This window comes from Miniopterus natalensis, chromosome 4 (genome assembly GCF_054644295.1).
Source record: "Miniopterus natalensis isolate mMinNat1 chromosome 4, mMinNat1.hap1, whole genome shotgun sequence".
NCBI classification, from domain to species: domain Eukaryota; kingdom Metazoa; phylum Chordata; class Mammalia; order Chiroptera; family Miniopteridae; genus Miniopterus; species Miniopterus natalensis.
The window spans coordinates 46068830-46091793 of NC_142084.1; the positions used below are offsets into that span (position 1 = coordinate 46068830).

Consider the following 22964-nt stretch of genomic DNA (forward strand, 5'->3'; position numbering starts at 1 on the left):
AGTCATGCAATACATCAAGGTGGGGAATATTATTCTACGAAAAACTGAAAAAAGTACAAGTGATCCTGAGAAACCAGTTTAAGTTGTCAGTCTGTTATTAGTAGGGCAGTAACTTGGTTAAGGATATGTCTCAGCTCAAAGTGGAGTTCATTGTCTAGCCAGGCTCATTGATGACTCATCAGGGAAGCCCACAGGCTACTCCAAAATCTCACATTATTGCCTACATCCCATCTCATCTATAAAGTTATAACCTGTAGTGTAGAATAGGAGGCAGAATGGCAAATAGCGTCAGAAAAATGGAATCTAAGTTCTGATGATACACATTTTTTAACTGTATCCATAGGCAAGTATAATACCTAATGAGTATAACAATTCCTATCCTGTCCCCTTTTCCCCTTAACCCTCCACAAATATCGATTACTTACGGTATGTCTGCCACTGTCCTCTGAGCTTCCATGAGATGACAAACTGGTTAAATATGACAATGCACATGGAACCATTCTACAGGCAAAAATACACGGTCACCCCTTTTTGGCGCCCCTGGCAATGATGTCCTACGTGGTTTTAGTATATTAAAAATGGCAGTCAGTGTGAAACAAATCCGTGGCAACAGCGAGCAGGTGAAGGGCTGGCTCACTAACTGGCACAGCTTATTGCGGGCACGTAAAGAGAGCAATGTTCCTTCACCTGTGATGTGCATATGAGCTGCCAGGGCATCTGCAGAAATACAGCCTCTAATTCAGAAGGGATGGCATGGACATAAATGCCTACATTTTTAACAGCCTCCCGAGTGATCCTGATATTGCCAGTCTGCTGACAACTAGGAGCGGCAAGGTTTTGGAGGAAAAAGCGGGGAGAGCTTTCCCTGTGAACACGCTGATCCGACGGGAGCAGGGAGGGCCCCCGATGCCGAGACCCGGCCTGCTGCTGGCGCTCTGAAAGGAGGTGTCCTCCAGTCCTTCACATTGCATTCTCTAATATGAGCTTAATGAACTGTTTTCTTTGGAACCCACACAGATATATCACAAATTGCTTCCTCTAGGCTAAGAAGCCAAATGTTCAAGGCAATGTTTTCCTCAGCCTGACTTATCCAATTTGTTCAGATCTTTATTTTTCCTTACTTTTTAAACATTTCCATAGGTCTCTTGGACTTACTGGAGGCTGCTGTCACTTTTAATACAAGAGTGTCCATTCAACAGGTTTTAGATGGTAAGAAAAAAGATCTGTATGGTACAGAAACACAACTGAGCAAAGCTACTTCTGAGAATGAAGGAAAAGTCAGAGTCTGAAAAAAATCAATCGATGCTGACATGCTCACAACAGCTCTCACCTTCCCGTCAAAGGGGCAACAGGAGGGCGCCTCATGCAAGCCAATGGTGCGGTCTGTGGTTTAATGTGGGCAGCAGACTTTCCTGAGCATCAAATCTGAGCTACGATTCATGACACAAACTACAAATGTCTCTTCTCAGCCACAAAAAAACTCTCTGAGAAGCAAAACTGTGTCGTCTACAGTTTGAGCTAATATGCTTGGCATAGGAAGCCAGCTGCCAGCTGCTGTAAGCTAGCAGCTTCCATCGGACTGCCTGAGCAAACAGAGCAACACACACACACAGTTTATCTGATTTTCTCATTAAAACTATGGTTCTAAAATTAAAAATACAGAAACACTGTGATGAGTAGTCGTTATAAGCATAATACCTGTGAAAGCTATTCTAAATCATTATTCTAAATCAGATCCGAGGACTACCTCATATTTGAAGCTAGTTTAAATCAATTAATCAATCTACTTATTTATCTATCTGTCTGTATTTTTGCTGTGGTTTAGAAAAGTATAATAAAGTTAAAATGTTGGTCACATACAATTTTAACTCTAGGATGACTCTTGAATCAATAGTCTTTCGTCAGGACAGACTGTGCATAGACCCATAGCAGGTACATAATCTCTTACCAAGGAGAGCCGACTTCCTCCAGTACCCATCTCTTACTTCAATGTAGTCGTACCAGCACAAACTACTTTTGTATAAGTCCATTGTGGTAAAATTTAAAACAATCTGCAAAACAGAGCGAAACAACACAGAGGAACAATGATTGTAACTGCATATGGTGATTTGATTCCTGGGGGGTTAGGGAGCCAGGGCTACTGTGAAAACAGATGCTAGCGTTTTTTGCTATGTTAGTGTTCTCCTAATTTTTTTCTTCACAAATACCGTAAACAACCCTAATTTTCTCATTCTCACTGTTTAACAATATAAAAGCACAAACATTTTAGCAACTAAACCAAAGTTTCTGTAAATTTGACCGACTGTAAACAAACGGAAACCTTTATTCATATAGTTTATTTTGAATTTTCTAAGATAAACATGACTTAAACCATGAAAAATTCTGATTTTGCCATAAATGTCTTCTTTTTAATAATTTATTTCAAAGATGACCAGTAAGACATATATAATCATGTTAAAAATAACCACCATGTGCCATATTCCAAGAACATAGTATTATCGTGCATGTTGAAATGTTCAAGAACAGCTCTAGAATTTGAATTTGTCCATGTAACTATAATCAAAGGCAGATGTCACTGTGCTTCTCTAGGTCCAAGACTATATATTCAAAGACCTTTCAAGTTAGATCTTGCACATGACCCTTTATTCTGTACTTCGTTTGAAATGCTGCTGCATTTTGTGAAGATAATTTAAGAACAGCTCTTGGAAAGACAATTTTCGTGCTGCTTTAAAAAAAGACTTTACTTCTCAAATAAATAACTCTCTCTCTCTCTTTTTTTTACTTCATTACACCAAAGGGAGAACCAAATTAATGAGAAATTCACCTACATGACGAAAAAAATACATTTGCAAAATAGCCAAGGACCAAGTTTTTACGTTAAAAAACTCATTCATTCTAACTCTGTTCTGCTTAAAATAGCTAAGATAATTAAGGCATTTAGTGAACCTGTTCTTTATTCCAGAAACTGAAAAAGGCTTTGGCTAAAAACAACAAATTATAAGTATTTGAAATGCTTCTAATTAGAACTATGGCTTGTAGTAATACTTAAAGAATCTTTTTTGAGATGACATAAAAACCTAGATGTAAGAAAACTCTTCAGGAATGACAAAAAAGAGAAAGAAAAAATGTATCAATCAATCCTGAACCCATATTCCAGAAATTACCACCATTTTTGTGTTAGGGAACATAATTCTCCCCTTTCTTGATATTTAACAGCAAATTAAGTATTAATTAAGGCAAATCAATCCTTAACTAGCTTATTTCTTCCTATGCTGAATGAAGATACAGCGTAACAACACATATTTTTCATAGCATCCTATATCTCAGCATCACAATGATCATCCATAAAATTGTACAGCAAAGTTGGTTATAATTTCATATGTAAATAATCATTTCACGGAGATAGAAACTAAAAATTTATCTAACTATAATGAAAGGCAATTGTACCTTATAATGGTATTAACATTTCACCATTAAATTCAATGTATTTCAATTTCTTTAAATGTACTTTCTAGATTACACAGAGAAATTCTACCAAGGGTGTAAAAATAGAGACACAACTTTTAAAAATGTAATACAGTAGATGTGGCATAATTTGGTTTTAATAAAATGTTTCATTTATTTTTATCTACCTTATTTATAGCTTTTTTTTCCCTTTGTTTTTCTTCTCCTTCACCTAATTTTATCATTCCAGATATTCTCAAAAATGTTTACAAAAATTTCCAAAATAGCCAAGGACAAAGGATTTATCATGTCCTTTCTTTCTTTGTCAATAATCCTCAACAGTTGATCATCAAAATGCATAACTTCTGAGCTATTTTTCTGAAGATCCCAATACGTTTTCTCCTCCATCTCTGAATCCCAATGCAACATTAAGTTATTCTTAGGACATAATTGGGAAATAATTTCTGGTTTCTCTCTTTAACTTTGTATTTATTTTAAGTCTTTTACAAACAGTGAATACTACCAGTGCTTGATATTGTTTCATTTGCATTTGTATTTTCCCCTATAGCAATCACCAGAGTTTCAACTCTGTATGAACACACAAGAATTCATTTATTACAGCAGAGACGGCACAACCAGAATACAGGCACAAACAGGAGAGCCCAAGGCTTATCCTGTGGTTTCCCTCTTGGATTTAAAGGGCAGTTTTATAATAGTGTGAAAATAATTTCAACTTCCTCCTTGATGAGGAAAAAAGTCAGCTAAATTGGAAGTATGTATATCATCAAATTTTATTCCAAATTTAAACAATGTGTTTGGATTGCTAACAAATGGTTAATATTTGGTCTGGAACACACACATGCACACATGCACACACACACATTTGGAAGGAGACTAACTCTAAACAGAAAAGTTTCCTATCTTGTTTTTAATCTTCTATTTTAAATGCCAAGCACCATGGAGAAACAAAACTGGCCTACTTTAATATAAAACACAGAGTCCTTTAGAAGCAGAAAATGTAATAAAGATAGGTTTTTTCTAAAAATCGATTCTAAGGGCTCTGATGTAGAAGAAAAACGCTGGCCCTTTACTAAGGTTGCTCGCAGAATCCGTACTTGAATTACAAATCATAAGCACTGGGAAATACTTGGTTGTTTTATAGTATGCTATTTTATGTCAATATGTTGCATCTTTTTTCAGAGAATGGCAAAATAAAAACTGCTGAGCACAATTATATAAATGTCTTATTTCTTATGATTACCATTTCTTAAGTAGTACCATCTATCAATTTAAAATTAACCACAGTTCCCTTGGAATATGTGACTGAAGGAGATACAAGGAACATTTCTAAGATTTCCTATTATCAGTCAAGAGTCTTATTTGCTTTTCTGTGAAGTTAAATTGATACATTTGTGGTGGAGTTTGCTTATTAAAGACTTTGTTTTACAATGATGCAGAGAGAGTGAAGAATATTGAAGAAAGACAGATCATCAGTCTAGGGGCTGGATGTCTGCAAGTCTCAGAGAAAGATATAACCAATGAACTTTTGTCAGCACAATGAAGACGTTATTGACTAGCTAAACTAATTCCGTGAGCACCACAGAAGATCAGCCAGAACATTTATACCTTATAGTGCTGAGGGTGGGGAAGATGTTATAAATGCTGTCGATTATACTGATATTATTAAGTGGTTCTTTAGAAAGAGAGATTAGGATCAAAAGCAGTGAATTAAATAGATTTCTGGGCTCCTGTCAGAAGCAGCTTAGAAAAGTCTTATAAACTTGCAGGGAAACTACAGTTTCCTTCTCAGAAATAAGTCTAGGAGCAGGAGGACAGGGATCAGTAAACTATACCCGCTGGGCCAAATCCAGCCTGCAGCCAGTTTTTGTCAAGAAAGTTTTGTTGGAAATGTGCCTTTACATATTGTCTAGGACTAAACAATAGTAGAATTGAGTATTCAAAACAGACTGCATAGCCTGTGAAGCTAACAATATTTACTATATATCCTTTCCAGAAAATTGTGCCAACTCCTGGGATAATTGATCATTAAAGTTTTGTTCAGCTCTGAACTGTATCATGCTAAAGGGGAAAAACTGCCTCCTTTCCTACAACTAGAAGCCGTTTGTGATTGGGAGTTAGAAAGCCTGGGTTAAAGTTCTAGCTTCTCAGTTTGTTAGTTTACTTAAAATTTGAGTTTGAATGAATTTTCTCACTGTAAAATGGAGGTCATCGTATCAAGCTGATCTCAGCAGAATTAAATCAACGAATCAAAGTAAAGTATTCTTACTTTAAAATATAAAGAATGGACAAAACAGCTCATGGCCTTGGTTCAAGGCCCTGCCTTGCAATAGACTGATTATATGACTCAGGTAAATCCTCAATTCCATCAGGGATTAATTATGACAGGTGAAAAATGAGTTGAATTATGCTGTGAAAATTATTTTTCTGCTTAAATGTAAATGATAACATCTGAAGTTTGAAATTTTGATTTGTTATTACCAACTACTCACAGGATCTTTATAAAAAAATAATAGGTTTTATTACTTCTGAAGTCATATATATTCATTACATAATTAGTAGAGGTTTCAATCAGTGATTATATTCTCTGCTGCAAACAGTTTACAAAAATCCCCTTTGGTATGAATTAATTTATTATTATATTTGGTTCTATTTAGTATGCATATTTTATTATTGCTGACACTATTACAGATGTCCCCACTTTCACCCCCTTTGCCCACCTCTCCCCTGCCTTCACCACAGTTTTGTCTGTATGCATGGGCTATGCATATATGTTCTACCCCCCTTTCCTTAATCCCACTCCAACTTGATATCTAATCAACTTCAACTTCTATAGATGATACTCTGCAATGCTGCTAAAAATGTTCTCCTTCCTTTTTCAGTCAGTGCTATCCATGCTTCTTTGAATTAACTGCACGAACTCCAAGATCTGAGCTCTCTTATGTCTGAAAATCAGCGACAAGTTGTATTCTGCTTTCTTCAATTATTTCTCAGAGCTTGCCTATGATATCACTAGGCCTTGTCCTTGATATAAGTGCATAAGATTCTTGATAGCAAAAATTTCTTTCACACACCAGAAGACACATTTTAATAGAATCAACAATTTATCTATACAGTAATTGCTAGATTTAAGCAGTGCCTTGGCAATATAAACACTATATTGTAAATGGACCCCATATGTGTAAACCATTAGATAGATGAGTGGTTAACAAGACATTTTTTGCAAAATGAAAGTAGTCAAATGATAACTTTCAAATGGGTTACATATGAAAAGAAAAAATGTTAGCTCTCTTCAATATATAAGTCTACCCTCGTTAAAAGATCAATCAGTTCTCAGAGATGGAAGAATCAATATTGTATGCTTTTATCAGATCAACACAGCTACATTCTCAGCTGCACATCCTGGACTGTTACCAGCATGTACTGTGCAACATCAAAAACAGCCTCAAATTGAACAGAAATTTGTCCTTACCTTGGCAGGCTCAGTCCTACAAAGACATACACATGCACTGACAAGCTCTCTTTTTTTTTTAATTTTTATTGTGGTAAACTATACATAACATAAAACTTACCATTTTAACTATTTTAAGTGTATAGTTCTGTGGCATTAAGTACATTCATATTGTTGTGCAACAATAATCTTATTTTTCAAATGGTATTTTTCCACCCTGGCTGGTGTGGCTAAGTGGTCAGAGTGTTGCCCCTCACACCAAAGGGCTGTGGGCTTGATTCCCAGTCAAGGTTTGACCTACTGGCCCAGTTGGGTGCATATGGGAGGCAACCAATTGATGTGTCTCTCTCACATCAATGTTCCTCTCCCTCTCCCTCCCTCCCTCCCTCCCTCCCTCCCTCCCTCCCTCCCTCCCTCCCTCCCTCCCTCCCTCCCTCTCTCTCTAAAAATCAATGTCAAAAATATCCTCTAATGAGGATTAACCAAAATAAATAAATAATAAATAAATAATAAATAATATTTTTCCTGCATAAAATAAGATATGCTTATTGTAGAAAATAAAAGGAAGAAGAAATGAAACCTACATATAAATCCAACAGGGAGTAATAAGCATTGTCTTGGTATATATCCTTCTACAGTTTTGTCTCTAACATATGTACTTTAAAAGTGAGATTTTTTCATGCTTTGACTTTTAACCTACTTATTAAATTTCCCAATATATTAAAAACATAGTCCTCTAATTCCAGCAAACACAGTCTTATAAAAAAGTGATATTTGTAACAAGGGTGCCAGGATGTTTTTAGATAATAACTCATGTGATTATCTTCCGGAAGATAAATTTGGTGACATTTTATTCCATGTTTTATTCCTTCTTAATGAGCATAATTTGATAACAAAATTATCAAATAAGCCTTTCACTTTTACATTGGCCATTCTGTATATTTTTGTAAAATAGAATATTTAATCTTCTAAAATCCATTATAAATTTTCTGAACTATATAGTCTTTTATTTGATGAGTCAAATGAGGATAAAAAAAATAAAGCAAATTATAGTTGAAAAATGACCCTTTGTGTTTATATAAGAGTGAAAGAGCACTCTTGATGTTTTACACTACCTTCTCCCCTGGGGTCACCGAAACTCTCCAGATGCAGTGTGTGTAAGAAGGGTAGCCATTTGGAAATCCTGGAGAGGAAAGGTTGCCGTTGGACTCTTGTAGGGTTTCTCCACATGCTGAAAGAAAAATAAAAGATACATACATTTGATTTTTTTAAAAGGTGACATTTATATTTACTTAAAAAGATAAGATCATTCTTTAATTTTTATGGAAAGTATAGGCATCATAATTAAAACCTTGAGTCTTTTGGTGTTAGACAAGAGTATGTATTTGTATTTTATAAAAGACTTTCCCTTTCTAAGGAATTTCTTTTTATATCTCTCTTACCAGAATTTCACTGTACTTAATGGGATAACTAGGGTTAACCATATAACAAGATTAGGAGGTAAATAATCTGGCCTGCATAAAGTTCTTCCTCTTAGAAAGTCTGCCATTCATTCCCAAGGAGACCTTAGCCAACTTGTACATGACCCATATTTTGATTCAGGTCAGTTGCTACCTTGTTGATGTGGCTCTGGGACAACATGAAACATTTCATCAACATAGTCGATGTAAATTGAGGCAAATTCACTAGTAAATTCCATATGAAAGTTGAAAAAAACTTAAATAATAACAAATAATCAATAAGAGTGGTACTAAAATGTAATCACAATGAAAATTTTTCTCAAAATAAGTCCCCCCAAATGAAAAGATAAAAAACATCATGGAAAACTCAAATTTTCCAACAGGATGTAGATGTTTATTTACTCTCTCTTTTCTGTTGATCATAAGTACAAATTGCTGGAAAAGCAATTACATTTTTCTCTTACTAAGCCTGCCTAATTTCTTGGAAGTAATTATCAGTCATCTGCAATAGCAAATTATCAGCTCCACAGCCTTTGGATCTGTGTGATTGATATCTCTAGGGCCATTTCAACAAAGGCAAAAGCAGAGTGCAATTAGTTCATTGGCTCGGCCAAGGCTAGTGATCAGAATCATTCTATAACAGGTTTTCCTGTTGTTTTGTAAGACATGGAATGAGCTACATGAACTTAGGATGCTTTAAGTATCTTTAATTCTAAAATAATTCCTCTGCTGCAGCCAGTCGTCTCTAAACTTCTACTCAGCAACAATTTGAAAGAATAGTTCCTTCCCTCTAAAGAAGACTGAACTAAAAGCTGAGATATCCCCATATTATAGAGCCAGCAAGTGAACTCTCGTCTCATCAAATCCTCAGTAAGTTATAAATGCTTCTGCGTATCTTAAATGAGGAACCATGATGACTTTGAAAACACAAAATAGAGCTGTAAGAACAGTCTGATACAATATAAATATTTATTTAGAAATCCAGATATTATGTTTGCACAACAAAATAAATTTAAAGTAAGAGTAAGCAATGTTTATTCTGATAAAAGGAACCTTAGAACAAAACAAAATGCTCATGGTAAAAAATACATAATTCAGCACTTTTCATGAATTGTTAAGGGCACTTAATAAATATAACATTACAAGAACCCTTAGGAAAATTAAAATTTGTTAAGATTTATTAATGCAAACAATGCGCTTCTTACTAAAGTCAGGTTAGATGCTAGACAGTCATTTTGGAGTTGAGTGTGTTCCAACAAAAAGAGCTATAATTCACAGCAGTTTAAAAATAAATACTGTAATGACTGAAAACTCCACTAAGCCACATAGAATGCTGGTATTGTATTTCCTAAAGTGGAACTAAAAAAAGGAATCTATTTAATCCACAAATGTAACAGTAATGATATTATAAAAATAAAAGATTCTATAAATGAAAAATAAATATAGCATATAATTCAAAAATTTAATAAAGATATAGCACCTGCTTATAATGCAAGAAGTACCCACAACAATAATCAATTTGTGGTAATTATTTGTCCATTTTCCTCTGTAAGTGTGGTTGTCCCAGGCTACCTAATTCCTACTACAGAAGATTTTCATCAATTTCCCCAGCCATTTGTAGATTAGTGTTCAGATATAAAAAGCAAACTTTATTATTAAAAGAATGAAAGATAAATGAGCTAGGAAAACATGGCAGTACTGAGCTAAAAGGCATTGTCTGTTCATTTACTTTGCAAGGTGTGTGGATGAGAAACTGTCATGGCATTACTCATTATGTCAAACAAGTAAGTCTCCCAAGCTTCAACCTCAGTTTTCTCCTCTGTAAAGCAACTATCTTGTTGATATGAACTTCATAAAGTAGCTTTGTAGGGGTCCAACATCATGATTCCTTAAGTCTTCTTCTTACATACCTTTTCCAAAGATAGGAAGACCGGGGTCTTAATTGTTAGAATGTGTCTTTGAATTACAAACACAGTCATATTCAGGGGAAAAAAGGCTTTAAGAAATATACAAAGGAAATGATTATCACTGTCCTAATTGAAAATACTCTAAAACAAAATATAATTCAGAAGTTAAACTTCTATCTCTCTATGCAGATGACATGATCTTATACGTATAAAAGCGTAAAGATGCCGCACATGCACATGAAAACTGTTAGAACTAATGATAGGCAAGTAGCATTAGCTGGTGTCCATTAAAATGCCTTAACTCTAGACAGGCTTGGAATATGCCAGAAGGACACGGGATTGGCCTTCGGGCAGTGGTGTCCAGAAACCTATTCCGCCCCAGGGCCCTTCCTTTCCCTTCCTTTCCCTTTCCTGGGCCTGTGTGGTCTGGCAGTGGGCGACTATGCCTTCCACCAGGAGAGTGCCAAGGCTGTAGGGGATCGCAATCTTTCTTCACATAGCAATGCACGGAGGCTTTTCCCGCCTGCTTCTCAAAGGAAGAGCGAGCAATGGCAATGAAACCAATTCTAAGCTAAAAGAAACATCTTCCTTGTGTCCCCTTAAAAACACCACTACATTCCTGTCTGGAGCTTTTTCATGACAAGTATGCACTGGCTGTAGAACAAGTAATTGAGGTTCCAGATATAAATCTAACTTAAATTTTTGACATATATAAATAGGCAAATATAATAATGGATTTCAAATTATTTATAAGTTAAGAAGTCCCACACAAATAACAGTTTATATTGTTTTAAGGCAGGGATGGGGAACGTCTGGGCCTCGGGCAGTATAAGGCCCTCAAAATCATTTGGCCTGGCCCTGCCAAGGCCTCACCAAAGAGAAGCAGGTCCAGCCATCACATTAGGGGTGAGTTAATTAAATGTCTGACCTAATATAGCAGGCTAATTTTAAGTAGATAATTTTGTATGGCTCGAGAATGATGTTATAAATATCCAAATGGCCCTTGGCAGAAAAAAGGTTCCCACTCCTCTACGGGAATTAAAAATATATGCATTTTTAATGCTGTTCATCTTCTGAGAGATAAAAACACATTTTTTTTTTATTAGTAAAGAAGGAGCAACAGTATTTGCAGCCTACCTACTGTGACCAGCCTATTAGAAACTTTCCCTTTTGGACTCAGGACCCCACTTATCATAGACTATAAAAGCCACAGCCTCGAATATTTATGTGTGAACCAGGTGGGCACTCCTTTCAAGATTAAACTCTAAGGAACAGCTCTATAAAATGCAAAAATTGTAATAGAGCTTTGAGTATAAACTGATACAGAGTAAAAAAGTTGGAGTTAAATGTTGCCAAATAGCTCTTACTGACTTATAGCTCTTATTCACCAGCAATTTCTAACAAAACAGCAAGACAAACTCCAAAGAAATATGCAGTTTTATAACCCCTCCTCTCTGTAGTAAAACCAAGACACAACCAGATGTTGTTTTATAAGTTCTTACTTTCTTAGGTGATTCTTAGATAAGTCATCCTATCACTATTCCACTGACGCTCTTGGAGTTACTGTGAAACCTACCGCATCAGTATAGCTGAACTATATTTTGCCAATGGCAAGTACATTTTTAAGAATATCATTAGAGCTCCATTGTGAGGAAATGAAGAATCTTAAATACATAGCCATAAAAAGGGCTCAGAACTAACAGTCTGGGGGGGGGGGAGGGTACAGCAGCTGAGAGCGACAGAGAAAGAACAGAAAGAGGGAGAGTCAGAAAAAGAGAGAAAGAGAGGGTGTTGACTGGTGAACATGAAGGACAGATGATTACTAGAGTTAGTGGGGTGATCACACTGTAAGGTATAAAAATGTCGAATCACTATATTGTACACCTGAAACTAATATAACCAATATAAGATTGAGCACCAACTATACTTAAATCAAATAAATAAATAAAAACAACAAAAAAATGAATTCTAAGACATTCTCAAAGACTTTGGGAACTAAAAGTTAATGTATCTTTTAAAAATATATATACTTATATCTTTTAGCTCTCCCTTACTCCATGCAATTTATAAACTGCAGTACAGCCACTTGCTCTTTATACTGCTTTAGAAACACAAGATATCTTTCTCATTAATGATGGTGCCTGCATGAATGTGGTTTTGCCATATTATATAAGAATGTACATATTATTATATTTCAAGTAAGGAAACAGCCCATTTATCTGCTTACATGATTTAAGTCTCAAGTGAATACTATGCTTACTAATTATTTTCCTGTTACTAGCTAAAATGCTCAAAAGCCATAGGTTGAAAATTAAATTAGTGCCATACCTGTGATAACTTTCTGATTCCTACTGACTGACTTTCCTACAGTTCAGTGTGTAAATGCATCTCTAATGTGCTTTTAAAGAATAATGTACATACGTATATATTCAGAGAGACAATCAACATGCAGTTTTATAACATGATTTTATATGGGAACTGTCCATTTATTTAGTTGCTATTAATCACATAATTTTTCCCCAAATTTTCTGTTTTGAAATTTAAAAAACATAGTTCATCCAATACTGCCAGAAATTAGCCAAGAATCACCCATGTCTTTTGTCATAGTGGAGCCATCTGTTTATAAATTCACCTTTCCTGTGAAAATTTAGATTAAAAAAAATAAATACCACACATACATGTGTATTTTACATAAATACATGGACCAAAAAATTGGGAAAAGTAAAGTAAAATTTTAATTCATATACCATTAATGATGGTATATGCAAGAAAAGATCATTTAGGACTTAATTCAGAAGTTGAAATAAAGGATATTCTTTTTATATTGGCAAGGAAACTAAGCATTTGACTATGAAGTCATGCAACTATTTAATAACAACTACCAGACAAACATGCTTTTTGCTCTTTTACTCCTTAAATTAAAAGAAATTAAACATACTATCCTTGTGCTTCAAATTTGATTTCTAGCAATTTGTTTTTAATTATATCAGTGGGTGTTCCAGAGTTCTCTTCTATTTCATTTTCTGATTACTGACTTTGAACTGAATACGTCACTTGCCAGCATGGAAAGATACATGTAAACAGTTGAGTAAATCATGGCTTACTCATCTGGAAGAGCACACTCTGGCACAATTATGCTTCTGTGTTTGTATGGTGCAATACCTGGACATCTATACAGCTTTCTTGCCTGTGCAATATCTCCTTTGCTTAAACGTGTTCGCTGACCGATTGCGGGACGTATGCCATTATCATCACGAGAAGGGAGAATAGTGTCCAGAAACATCCCCCTGAAAAAAATCAGAAGCAAGCCACACATAAGTCACCCAATTAAGACATATATAATCCTTTACAAGTATTAGGGTTTTGTGATTTTTTAAACTCAAGTCAATCAAAGGGGAAGTACATCAGTGTTGGACTTTAAACAGTGTGTCAGACTTTCAAAACACTTTCATCAAAGTAGAAATAAATGTGTGCTAAATATGCCTAGCATAAAGTCAGTGATGACATTCACTTTTTCCTTAGAAATGTGTATTATATGATTTTCGAAATCTAGAATTCTAAGTAGTCCCACACAAAATACACATGGCTTTTGTTTTGGTCTCTCAAGCAGATCTAAGAACCCCTTAGATTACCAAGTTGTAAAACAATTCTTCCTCATAGAGATATATTTTCTTAAGGACAACCTACAATAAATATTTTTGAAGTTACTAAAGTTGTAAAAGTGAATCAAAATACACATGCAAATGTGTATATCAGTTCATGGTTTTTTAAGTTAAACTACTAATTTAATCTTAGTATTCTTCAAAGAATACTTCTTCCAAGTATTACAATATATATTAAAGAACAAAGAAAAACAGAGTGTCAAATTTTAGATAGGAGAGTTTAAAGCAAAATAGATTAATGATATACACACATACATACACATAAATGTAGTATACAATTTTCATGGTAAAATTAATAATCAAATAACTAAACAATGCCTTAATATCAATGATAAGATACAGGTACTGAGTTGTTTGTACCCAAGTTTGTAATAGAAACTCACTATTTTTTTTAATATGCATAACTAAAAATTCTGAATATAGTGCACTAAAAATACAGTCTAATTTTGCAATAAATACCAATATTTATGGCTCTAAAGAAGGTTAAATGGACTGGGAGAGCATTCTAAGTGGCAAGAAGAATAGAGTGTGTATTTAAGGATTTTCAAAAAAGAGAAACTTTCCATAAAAGTATTTTTATTTTACTTTTAGTTTGGATATCATTAATTTATTATAAAAGAGACATGAAAATTATTTACATGATGAAAGATTTCAGAATGTCAGTGGAACGGGCAGCTTCACATGATGCCATCTCAATAGTGATTTATTTCAGTCTACATATTTTCCAAGAATGTCACCATCTCTAAATATGAAATAATCCTTGTCATCTAGAACGACTTTGGTGCCTCCATATTCTGGAAGAACTTTATCTCCAACTTTCTTGCTAACTGGTTGAATCTTTCCACCCATTTCTTTGGAGCCCGATCCAACAGCTATACTGTTGTTTGCAATACTTTTCCTTGAGATTTTTCTGGAGGCATAATGCCTCCTTTGATTATAGTTTCCATAGCACTCCTTTCTACTAATACTTGGTTAAACAGGGGAAGAAATTTTCTAAATGCCTAGCCTGCCTACAATGGCCCAGCAGGGGAAAGCAGATCAGCAGCGAAGCATTGCAAAAGTATTTTAAATTAAAAAGATACAATTGCAAAAATATTTTTAAATAAATAAATTACATTTAATCTTCAGGTTAAAAGAACAACATTTTCACAAGATGGTGGCAGGACAGGGAAAAACTACACTCACCTCCTCCCAAGACCAAACTGGGATTACAACTAAATTATAGAAAAATTGTCCTGAATAACCAATTAAATACTAGCTGAAGAGAATTCTTATTACCAAGGATTTACAGAAGCAGCCACATTGAGAATGCTCCAAATAGGTTGCTTAGGGCCAGCCACAGGCAATGTCTGACTTTGGGCTACACCAGAGTCCATCGCAAGAGCCCCATAACCAACACACCCAGTGGCCAGCTTCAGAGAGCAACAGAATAAAATCCAATAAGCTTTACAAGTGGCATAACCAAAGGGAGATCTAGGCAGGCACCAGACCCTGCTGAAGCAAATTCTGCTTCATATGGTCAACACCTGCATAGCAGCTCCCACTCCATGGTCAGGGTTGAGCCTCAAGGTCATCAGGCTGAGGTTCCATTCCATGCATGAACAGGCCAATAGCAATCAAGATACAGTTACTACAGGAGGACCCACATAACATGCACAAGGGTCATTCCTGGAGCATCCAACTCAAGTGATCGAGGAGACTGCACCATCGGACCCTACAGGACACCTACTACATAAGGCAACCCCACACAGACTGGGAGTCATAGAGGATCTATCTAATACATAGAAACAAACACAAAGAAGCAGCCAAAATGGGGAGACAAAGAAACAGGCCTCAAATGAAAGAACAGAAGAAATCTCCAGAAAAAGATCTAAATGAAATGAAGGCAAGCAATTTATTATATATAAGTTCAAAGTAATGGTTATAGTAATTCTCAATAGCATGAAAAAGAATATAGAAACCATAAAAAAAGACTAGTCAGACATTAAGAATACAGTATCTGAAATGAAGAATACACTGGAAAGGAATAAACAGTAGTGGGATGAAGGAGAGGATCAAATATACAATTTGCAAGACAAGGTAGAAAAAACACACCCAATCAGAGCAGGAAAAAAAAAAAAAAAGAATTTAAAAAAATGAGGATAGTTTAAGGGATCTTAGGGACAACATTAACATAACAACATCCAAATCATAGGGGTCACAGAAGGAGAAGAGAGAGAGCAAAGGATAGAGACTGTATTTGAAGAGATAATATCTGAAAACTTCCCTAACCTGGTGAAGGAAAAAGACACACAAGTCCAGGAAGCACAGAGAGTCCCAAACAAGATGAACCCAAAGAAGCCCACACCAAGACACATCGTTTTAAAATGGCAAAGGTTAAAGACAGAGAGAGAATCTTAAAAGCAGCAAGAGAAAGACAGTTATCTACAAGGGAGCTCCCATAGACTGTCAGCTCATTTCTCAACAGAAACATTTCAGGCCAGAAGGGATTTGTATGAAATATTCAAAGTGATGAAAAGCAGGGACCTATGGCCAAAACTATTTTACCCAGCAAGGCTATCATTTAAAATTGAAGGAAAAATAAAGAACTTCTCAGGTAATAAAAAGCTAAAGGAGATTGTTACCACCAAATCAGTATTCCAACAAATGTTAAAGGGCCTTCTTAAAGAAGTAAAAGAAGGAGGAGGAGAAACAGGGATAGTTAAAAGAATAAAATGGCAATAAATACATACCTATAAATAATCACTTTAAATGTAAAAGGCTTAAATGCTCCAATCAAAAGACATAGGGTAGCTGAATGGATAAGCAAACAAGACCCATATATATGCTCTCTACAAGACACCCACTTCATAATGAAAGATACATACAGGCTAAAGGTAAAGGGATGGAAAAAGATATTTCATGCAAATGGAAAGGAAAAAAAGCTGGCAAAACAGGCTTTAAAACCAAGGTTATAGTAAGAGACAAAGAAGGAAGAACACTACATAATGATAAAGGGGGCAATCCAACAAGAGGATACAACCCTTGTAAATATTTATGCACTCCACGTAAGAGCACTTAAATATGTAAAGCAAATCTTGATGGACATAAAGGGAGAGATTGACAGTAATAGTCATAGTAGGGGATTTTAATACCCCATTTAAATCAATGGATAGATCTTCCAGACAGAAAATTAACAAGGAAACAGCAGCCTTAAATGACACACTGGACCAGATGGATTTGATCAATATCTTCAGAGCATTCGACCCCAAAGCAGCAGAATGTACATTCTTTTCAAGCACACAAAAAAACATTTTCTAGGATAGAACACATGTTAGGACACAGAACAAGTCTCAATAAATTTTAGAAGACTGATATCATGTCAAGCATCTTCTCTGATCATAAAAGTATAAAATTAGAAATCAGTCACAAGAAAAATCTTAAAAATATAGAAGGACGTATAAGATAAATAACATGTTACTAAACAATGAATGGGTTACCAATCAGAACAAGGGGGAAAAATCAAAAGATACCTTGAAATAGATGAAAATGAGAACACAACAACCCCAAATTTATGGGACACAGCTAAAGCAGCCCTAAGAGGGAAATTCACAGCATTACAGGCCTACCTCAAGAAATAAAAAAAATTCCAAATAAACAATCTAATTTTACACTTAAATACACTAGAAAAAGAACAACAAACAAAGCCTGAAAGTGAGTATAAGAAAGGAAATAATAAAGATTAGAGCAGAATTAAACAAAATAGAGTGTAAGAAAAAGCAATACAGCCCAGTAGGGCATGGCTCAACAGCTGAGTGTCGACCTAGGATCCAGGAGATCGGGGTTCGATTCCCGGTCAGGGCACATGCTCAGGTTGTGGGCTGCAGCCAATCAATGACTCTCTCATCACTGATGTTTCTATCTCTCTCCCTCCCTCTTCCTTTCTCTCTGAAATCAATAAAGATATATTTAAAAAAAAAAAAAAAAAAGCGCAATACAAAAGGTTAATAAAACCAAGAGCTGGTTCTTTAAAAATATAAACAAGATAGACAAACTTTTAACCAGACCCATCAAGAAAAAAAGAGAGAGGACCCAAATAAAATCAGAAATGAAAGAGGAGAAGTCACAACTAAAACCAAATCTAAGTATCTAAAACCTCCATGTGTAAATATTAAGATGAAGGTAGGGAGGGGACACTAATCATTTTTGGTAATTGACCATCAATTGTGAGAGCTTATACATACTTAACAGGATGCAACTCAACTAGGCCAGTGCATTTGAAGGAAGAGTTGAGGCACAGGACAGCATTGAAAAGCCATTATTCAACTATGCTACATAAATCAACACATTATTAACTAAGTCAGTCCAAATTAACGAAATGTTACATTTTTTGCGGTATTCAGTACTAATAAAATACTATTTTCTGTTTTTAAAAACAGATTTGTAGTCTTTGAAAAGTTTTTTTTCCTGTTTTCAAAGGAGATTCCATTTTAAAAGTACAAGGACATCTTAAATTATTTGAAAATGTATTCAGACTCAGAGAATAGAATGATGAACTTTGACTCATTCTGTCCCTTTCATTTGGGGGGGTCAGTCACACATCCTTTTGTTCTTTCTTTGTGGTCAGGAAGTTAACAATTCTCTCCCTTGACATCTAGGCCATTAAGCAATGCAGACTCTTCCTGAACACTCTCAGTAAGACAATATCAATAGCCTAGAGACTGATCATTGAGGGCTTCAATTACCAATCTTCATTTGTTTTATCTACATTACAAGAGTAAATTAGCTATGCTTTTAAAGAAACTTCATAAAATTTTATAATTCTTTTGCTAATGAGAAATGGGCAGTCCCTGCAAAGCAAAAATATACATTACAAAGTATGCACGCATAGAAAGGCCCCTTATATCCAGCCCTATTCTTCCCGTAACTACCTAAATCTGCTGATGGGTTATATTCACGAAAACAACTAAAACTTTTATAGACTCTGTGGGTCCAGAATAGAAGAAACTATAAAACTTCAAATACTTACAGTAATAGAATGAACGACAAAAAACACATGTTCATCTAATTGATGCAGAAATAGCATTTGACAAAATTCAACACGCTTTCATGATAAAACCATTCAGCAAACTAGGAACAGAAGGAAACTACCTCATCATCATAGAGACCATATATGAAACCTACAGCTAACATCATATTTCATGGTGAAAAATGCAAAGCTTTTCGGTTAAGATCAGGAATAAGACAAGGCTGCTTGCTCTCATCACTTCTATTCAACACAGTATTGGAAGTCCTAGCCAGAGAAATTAGGCAAGAAAAAGAAGGGAAAGGGATCCAAACCACAAAGAAGTAAAATCATCTCTGTTTACTGATCTGATTTTATATGTAGAAAACCCTACAGAGCCCACAAAAAAAATGTCGGACCTGATAAACAATGCAAGCAAAATTTCAGGATTCAAAATCAACATGCAAAAATCAGTTGAATTTCTATTTAGTAACAGTAAATCTGAAAAGGAAATTAAGAAAAAATTACATTTAAAATAACATCAGAAAGAATGAAATACTTAGGAATAAGCCTAACCAAGGAGTTTTATACTAAAAACTATAAAACATTGCTGAAAGAAATTAAAGAAGACACAAATAATCGAAAGACATCCCATGTTTATGGACAGGATGATAATTTGTTAAGATGTCCACACTACTCAAAATGATCTACAGATTCAAGACAATCCCAACCAAAATTCCAATGGCACTTATTGCAGAAATAGAAAAATACAGTCCTAAAATACATATGCACTCTCACAGGACTTCAAAAAGAAAAGAAAAAAAAGATAAATAAAAAGTGGTATATACATACAATGAAACATTATTCAGCCTTAAAAAGGAAGAAAATCCTTCCCATGCTACTGCATGGATAGGCCTTAAGGACATTGTACTAAGTGAAATAGCCAGTTATAAAAGGACAAATGCTGTATGATTTCACTTAATGAGGTGTCTAAAGTAGTCCAATTCATAGAAACAGAAAATGGAATAATGGTTACCAGGAGGTATGGGGAGAGGGGAGTGAGGAGTTGTTGTTTAATGGGCATTGGGTTTCAGTTGTGCAAGATGAAAAAGTTCTGGAGATCTGTTTCACAACAATGTGAATGTACTGAATTATACACATAAAAATGGTTAAGATGGTAAATATTATGTTGTGTGTTTTTTACCAGAGTGAGAGAGAGAATTCAAATACTTGGGAGGTGGTACTGAGAACTTTGCCAAATATTTCATCTCCTGAAATTCAGTGGTTTAAATCTATGTATGAATTAATAAATATTGTCTTTATAGATCAAAATAAAATATTGTTAACTGGATCAATTCTTTTGACAGGTAGATATGGCTACTTTTGCTATAGAAATACAAATTTATTAGGAAAACTGAATAGGATAATTTAAAAATAATTAGACAAAATAAGAGGTCAAGGCTGGTTAGCGTGCAACAACCAAGTTGGGTGGGGGGGGGGGGGGTTGTGCTCGGGCAATGGCCTGCAGGCAGCAGGAGCAGAATTGTTTATTATTTAAAAAAGCAACAATTTAAGCATGTAAGAGGAATACAGAAAAAGGAGAAAAATATATATTTTAAAATTTGGTATAGATTCATCATCTTTCAAGGATAGAAAAAATATTTTTCTCTACTCTAGTACCTCATGTGTTTCAAAGAATTAAAACTCAGTTTAGTTCTAATGAATATACTTCAGCAGCATTTTAGGTGTGCCCCTTGCTGAACTGGGACTCAAATCTCCATTTGTTGCATGTTTCTATGAAAAAATTCAATTTCAAGCACTGACCTAGAAATAAAGTTTTATAACTCTTTAAGAGTAACTTCAGGCCAAACTTATTGGCTTATTTCTATCGAAACCTAAATTCAATTCCAGAAACAATAAGTATTTGGAATTAAAAGTCAAAAGGTATAACCTGAGACTCCAACCTTGAGAAGGTGTTCCTGGCATAGTGCATGATACTGTCAAAATCGTATCTTTCTCCCAGTGAGTTCACTTCTCCAGGCTCCATCTTCAGAAAATTGTACTCTTGACCTAAGAAGCAGGCACAAATAACATTTCAGAAGCCTTCTCTTTACTAAATGGCTGATTTTCATGCACACTGTAATTATATATTAACATCCACGTTGCGCAAAAGTATCCATCCAGTGCCACTGTGTTAATATCACATTGAAAGTGTAATACTGAATTTCACTAATAAGCTAATTTTGACAAAAGAGTGGATTACCAAAAGCATACTTTGGGTCTGTTTTCTATGTATATCTTTTACGTTCTCATATTTGTTTCTTTAAAATATTACATGGTTGTTGTTTTTTTAGTGCTGTGGAAATGATTATAAAAAGTTACATTTTACTTTATGAGTTTTCCACCTTTTTCTTATGACTATAGTTGCCAAGACAAAAATTATCTTCCTATTTGCTTTATATTCTTTCTATGAAACACTGAGAGAAATATAAAAACAATATTTGTCAGTACATTCAACATGGCAGACTTTAGCTATGTGATTTTGTCACTAAAGGTAAAACAACAGCAACAAATTTCATTCAAAATTTAAACAAGAATCTCTTTGATTAGCCCACTCTAAGCTCTAATCGGAGAGCATTTTGATTAAGAAGATGCTTCAGAAGAACAAGCCTCCTTGAAGGCAGATCCTAAAATGGATAAAGGAATCCAATCTTTGTACCAGTTTTGCCCCTTTCATAGTCACTAACTTTGCATATAAATTCAAAGCTAAAGTCTGCACTTATTAGACACTGCCCTTGAAAAACACTTGATTTTAAGTTTCTGAGTCAAAGCAAGTCATAAATTTGTTGAAGATTAATCTCCAATGTGACTTCTTACATACTAGAATTGCACTGCTATCGTAATTCCGAATACTCAGGAAATCTCATGCAATAAATTGTGTTTTCTCTTGGCCTCAGTGTAGAGTCAACAGAAGTATGAATATCCATAATTTGCTTAGCACTGTGTAAAGTATTATATATTTATATGCTATTTATAAATTTCTTGCTTGTTTCAGCTACATATTTATGTTGAACTAGAGTCCGATTTTAAGAGTAAACACCATTCTTGAAAGTTATTTCCTTATAAGTTTGGTCTACATAATAGAGGAAACTTAATAACTATGGTTAACAAATAACTTCTGAGTTAATTAGCAATTGAAATAATTTTCAGAAATATTATTTCCTCTTTATTTCTCTCCTAATCATATAAAGTATAAAATGACCTTGATGGCTGGCTCAGGCATCAGTCCTCTGTTTTGGGAGCATACATTTTCTTTATTTCTCTTTGATTACAGAGTACTTCATCGTTCTCGAAATGATCTCTTCTCTGAGGCATCACATTCATTCATTTTCTGCCCTTCAGGCCAAACCTTCTTAGTCTTATGGAGGATTTCCCACAAAATATTACTTTATTCTTTCTCTCTTTCTTTCTTTCCTTTTGTCTTTCTTTCTTTTATTCATTTATTTATTTTACTTTATTGGGGTGACAGTTAATAGGATCATCTAGGTTTCACGTGTACAAAAAATGTTGCTTTAAATATTGGTGTTCGCCATTCTCTATCCTCAATCATTTTCTTCTCCCTCCAGCATTTCCCTACACAGTCAAATTCACTGTCAAATTTCTATCCTAGATATATCCTAGTTTAGATTCACCTTCCCTTTGTCTACGAAACATCTCAGCTTGTATCACCCAAAGGTTTCTCAAACTCAGAGATATGCTAAACGAAATCATTATTTGTCTTTCTCCCTCTCAAAAATGTTGCCTTATCCATATTTCTTTTTTATTTAATTTTTAAAAATTTTTGTTCAAAATCTTACAGATGTCCCTTTTTCTCCCCAATGACCCGTTCCACCCCACCCATCCCCCTCCCCAGTCCCTCTCCCCACCACTGTCCGTGTCCTTGGGTTGTGCTTATATGCATGTAAATTCTTTGGTTAATCTCTCCCCTCCACCCATCCATCCTCCTCCCTCCCTCTGACATTCGTCAATCTGATCCAT

At 34.9% G+C, this 22964-nt stretch overlaps 1 protein-coding gene and 1 pseudogene across 1 annotated transcript in view; both read right to left on the reverse strand.

Moving 5' to 3' along the window:
- The window catches only part of TLL1 (tolloid like 1), a 153570-nt gene that overhangs the window by 52981 nt on the left and 77625 nt on the right, over positions 1-22964 (reverse strand). Inside the window, exons 7-10 of the mRNA XM_016197761.2 lie at positions 20891-20996; positions 13443-13567; positions 8029-8144; positions 1949-2051 (exon numbers count right to left, since the gene is read on the reverse strand). Coding sequence (XP_016053247.1) covers positions 1949-2051; positions 8029-8144; positions 13443-13567; positions 20891-20996 — 450 coding nt within the window. The remainder of the gene's footprint in view (positions 1-1948; positions 2052-8028; positions 8145-13442; positions 13568-20890; positions 20997-22964) is intronic.
- LOC107525596 (10 kDa heat shock protein, mitochondrial-like) lies at positions 14574-15318 on the reverse strand (annotated as a pseudogene).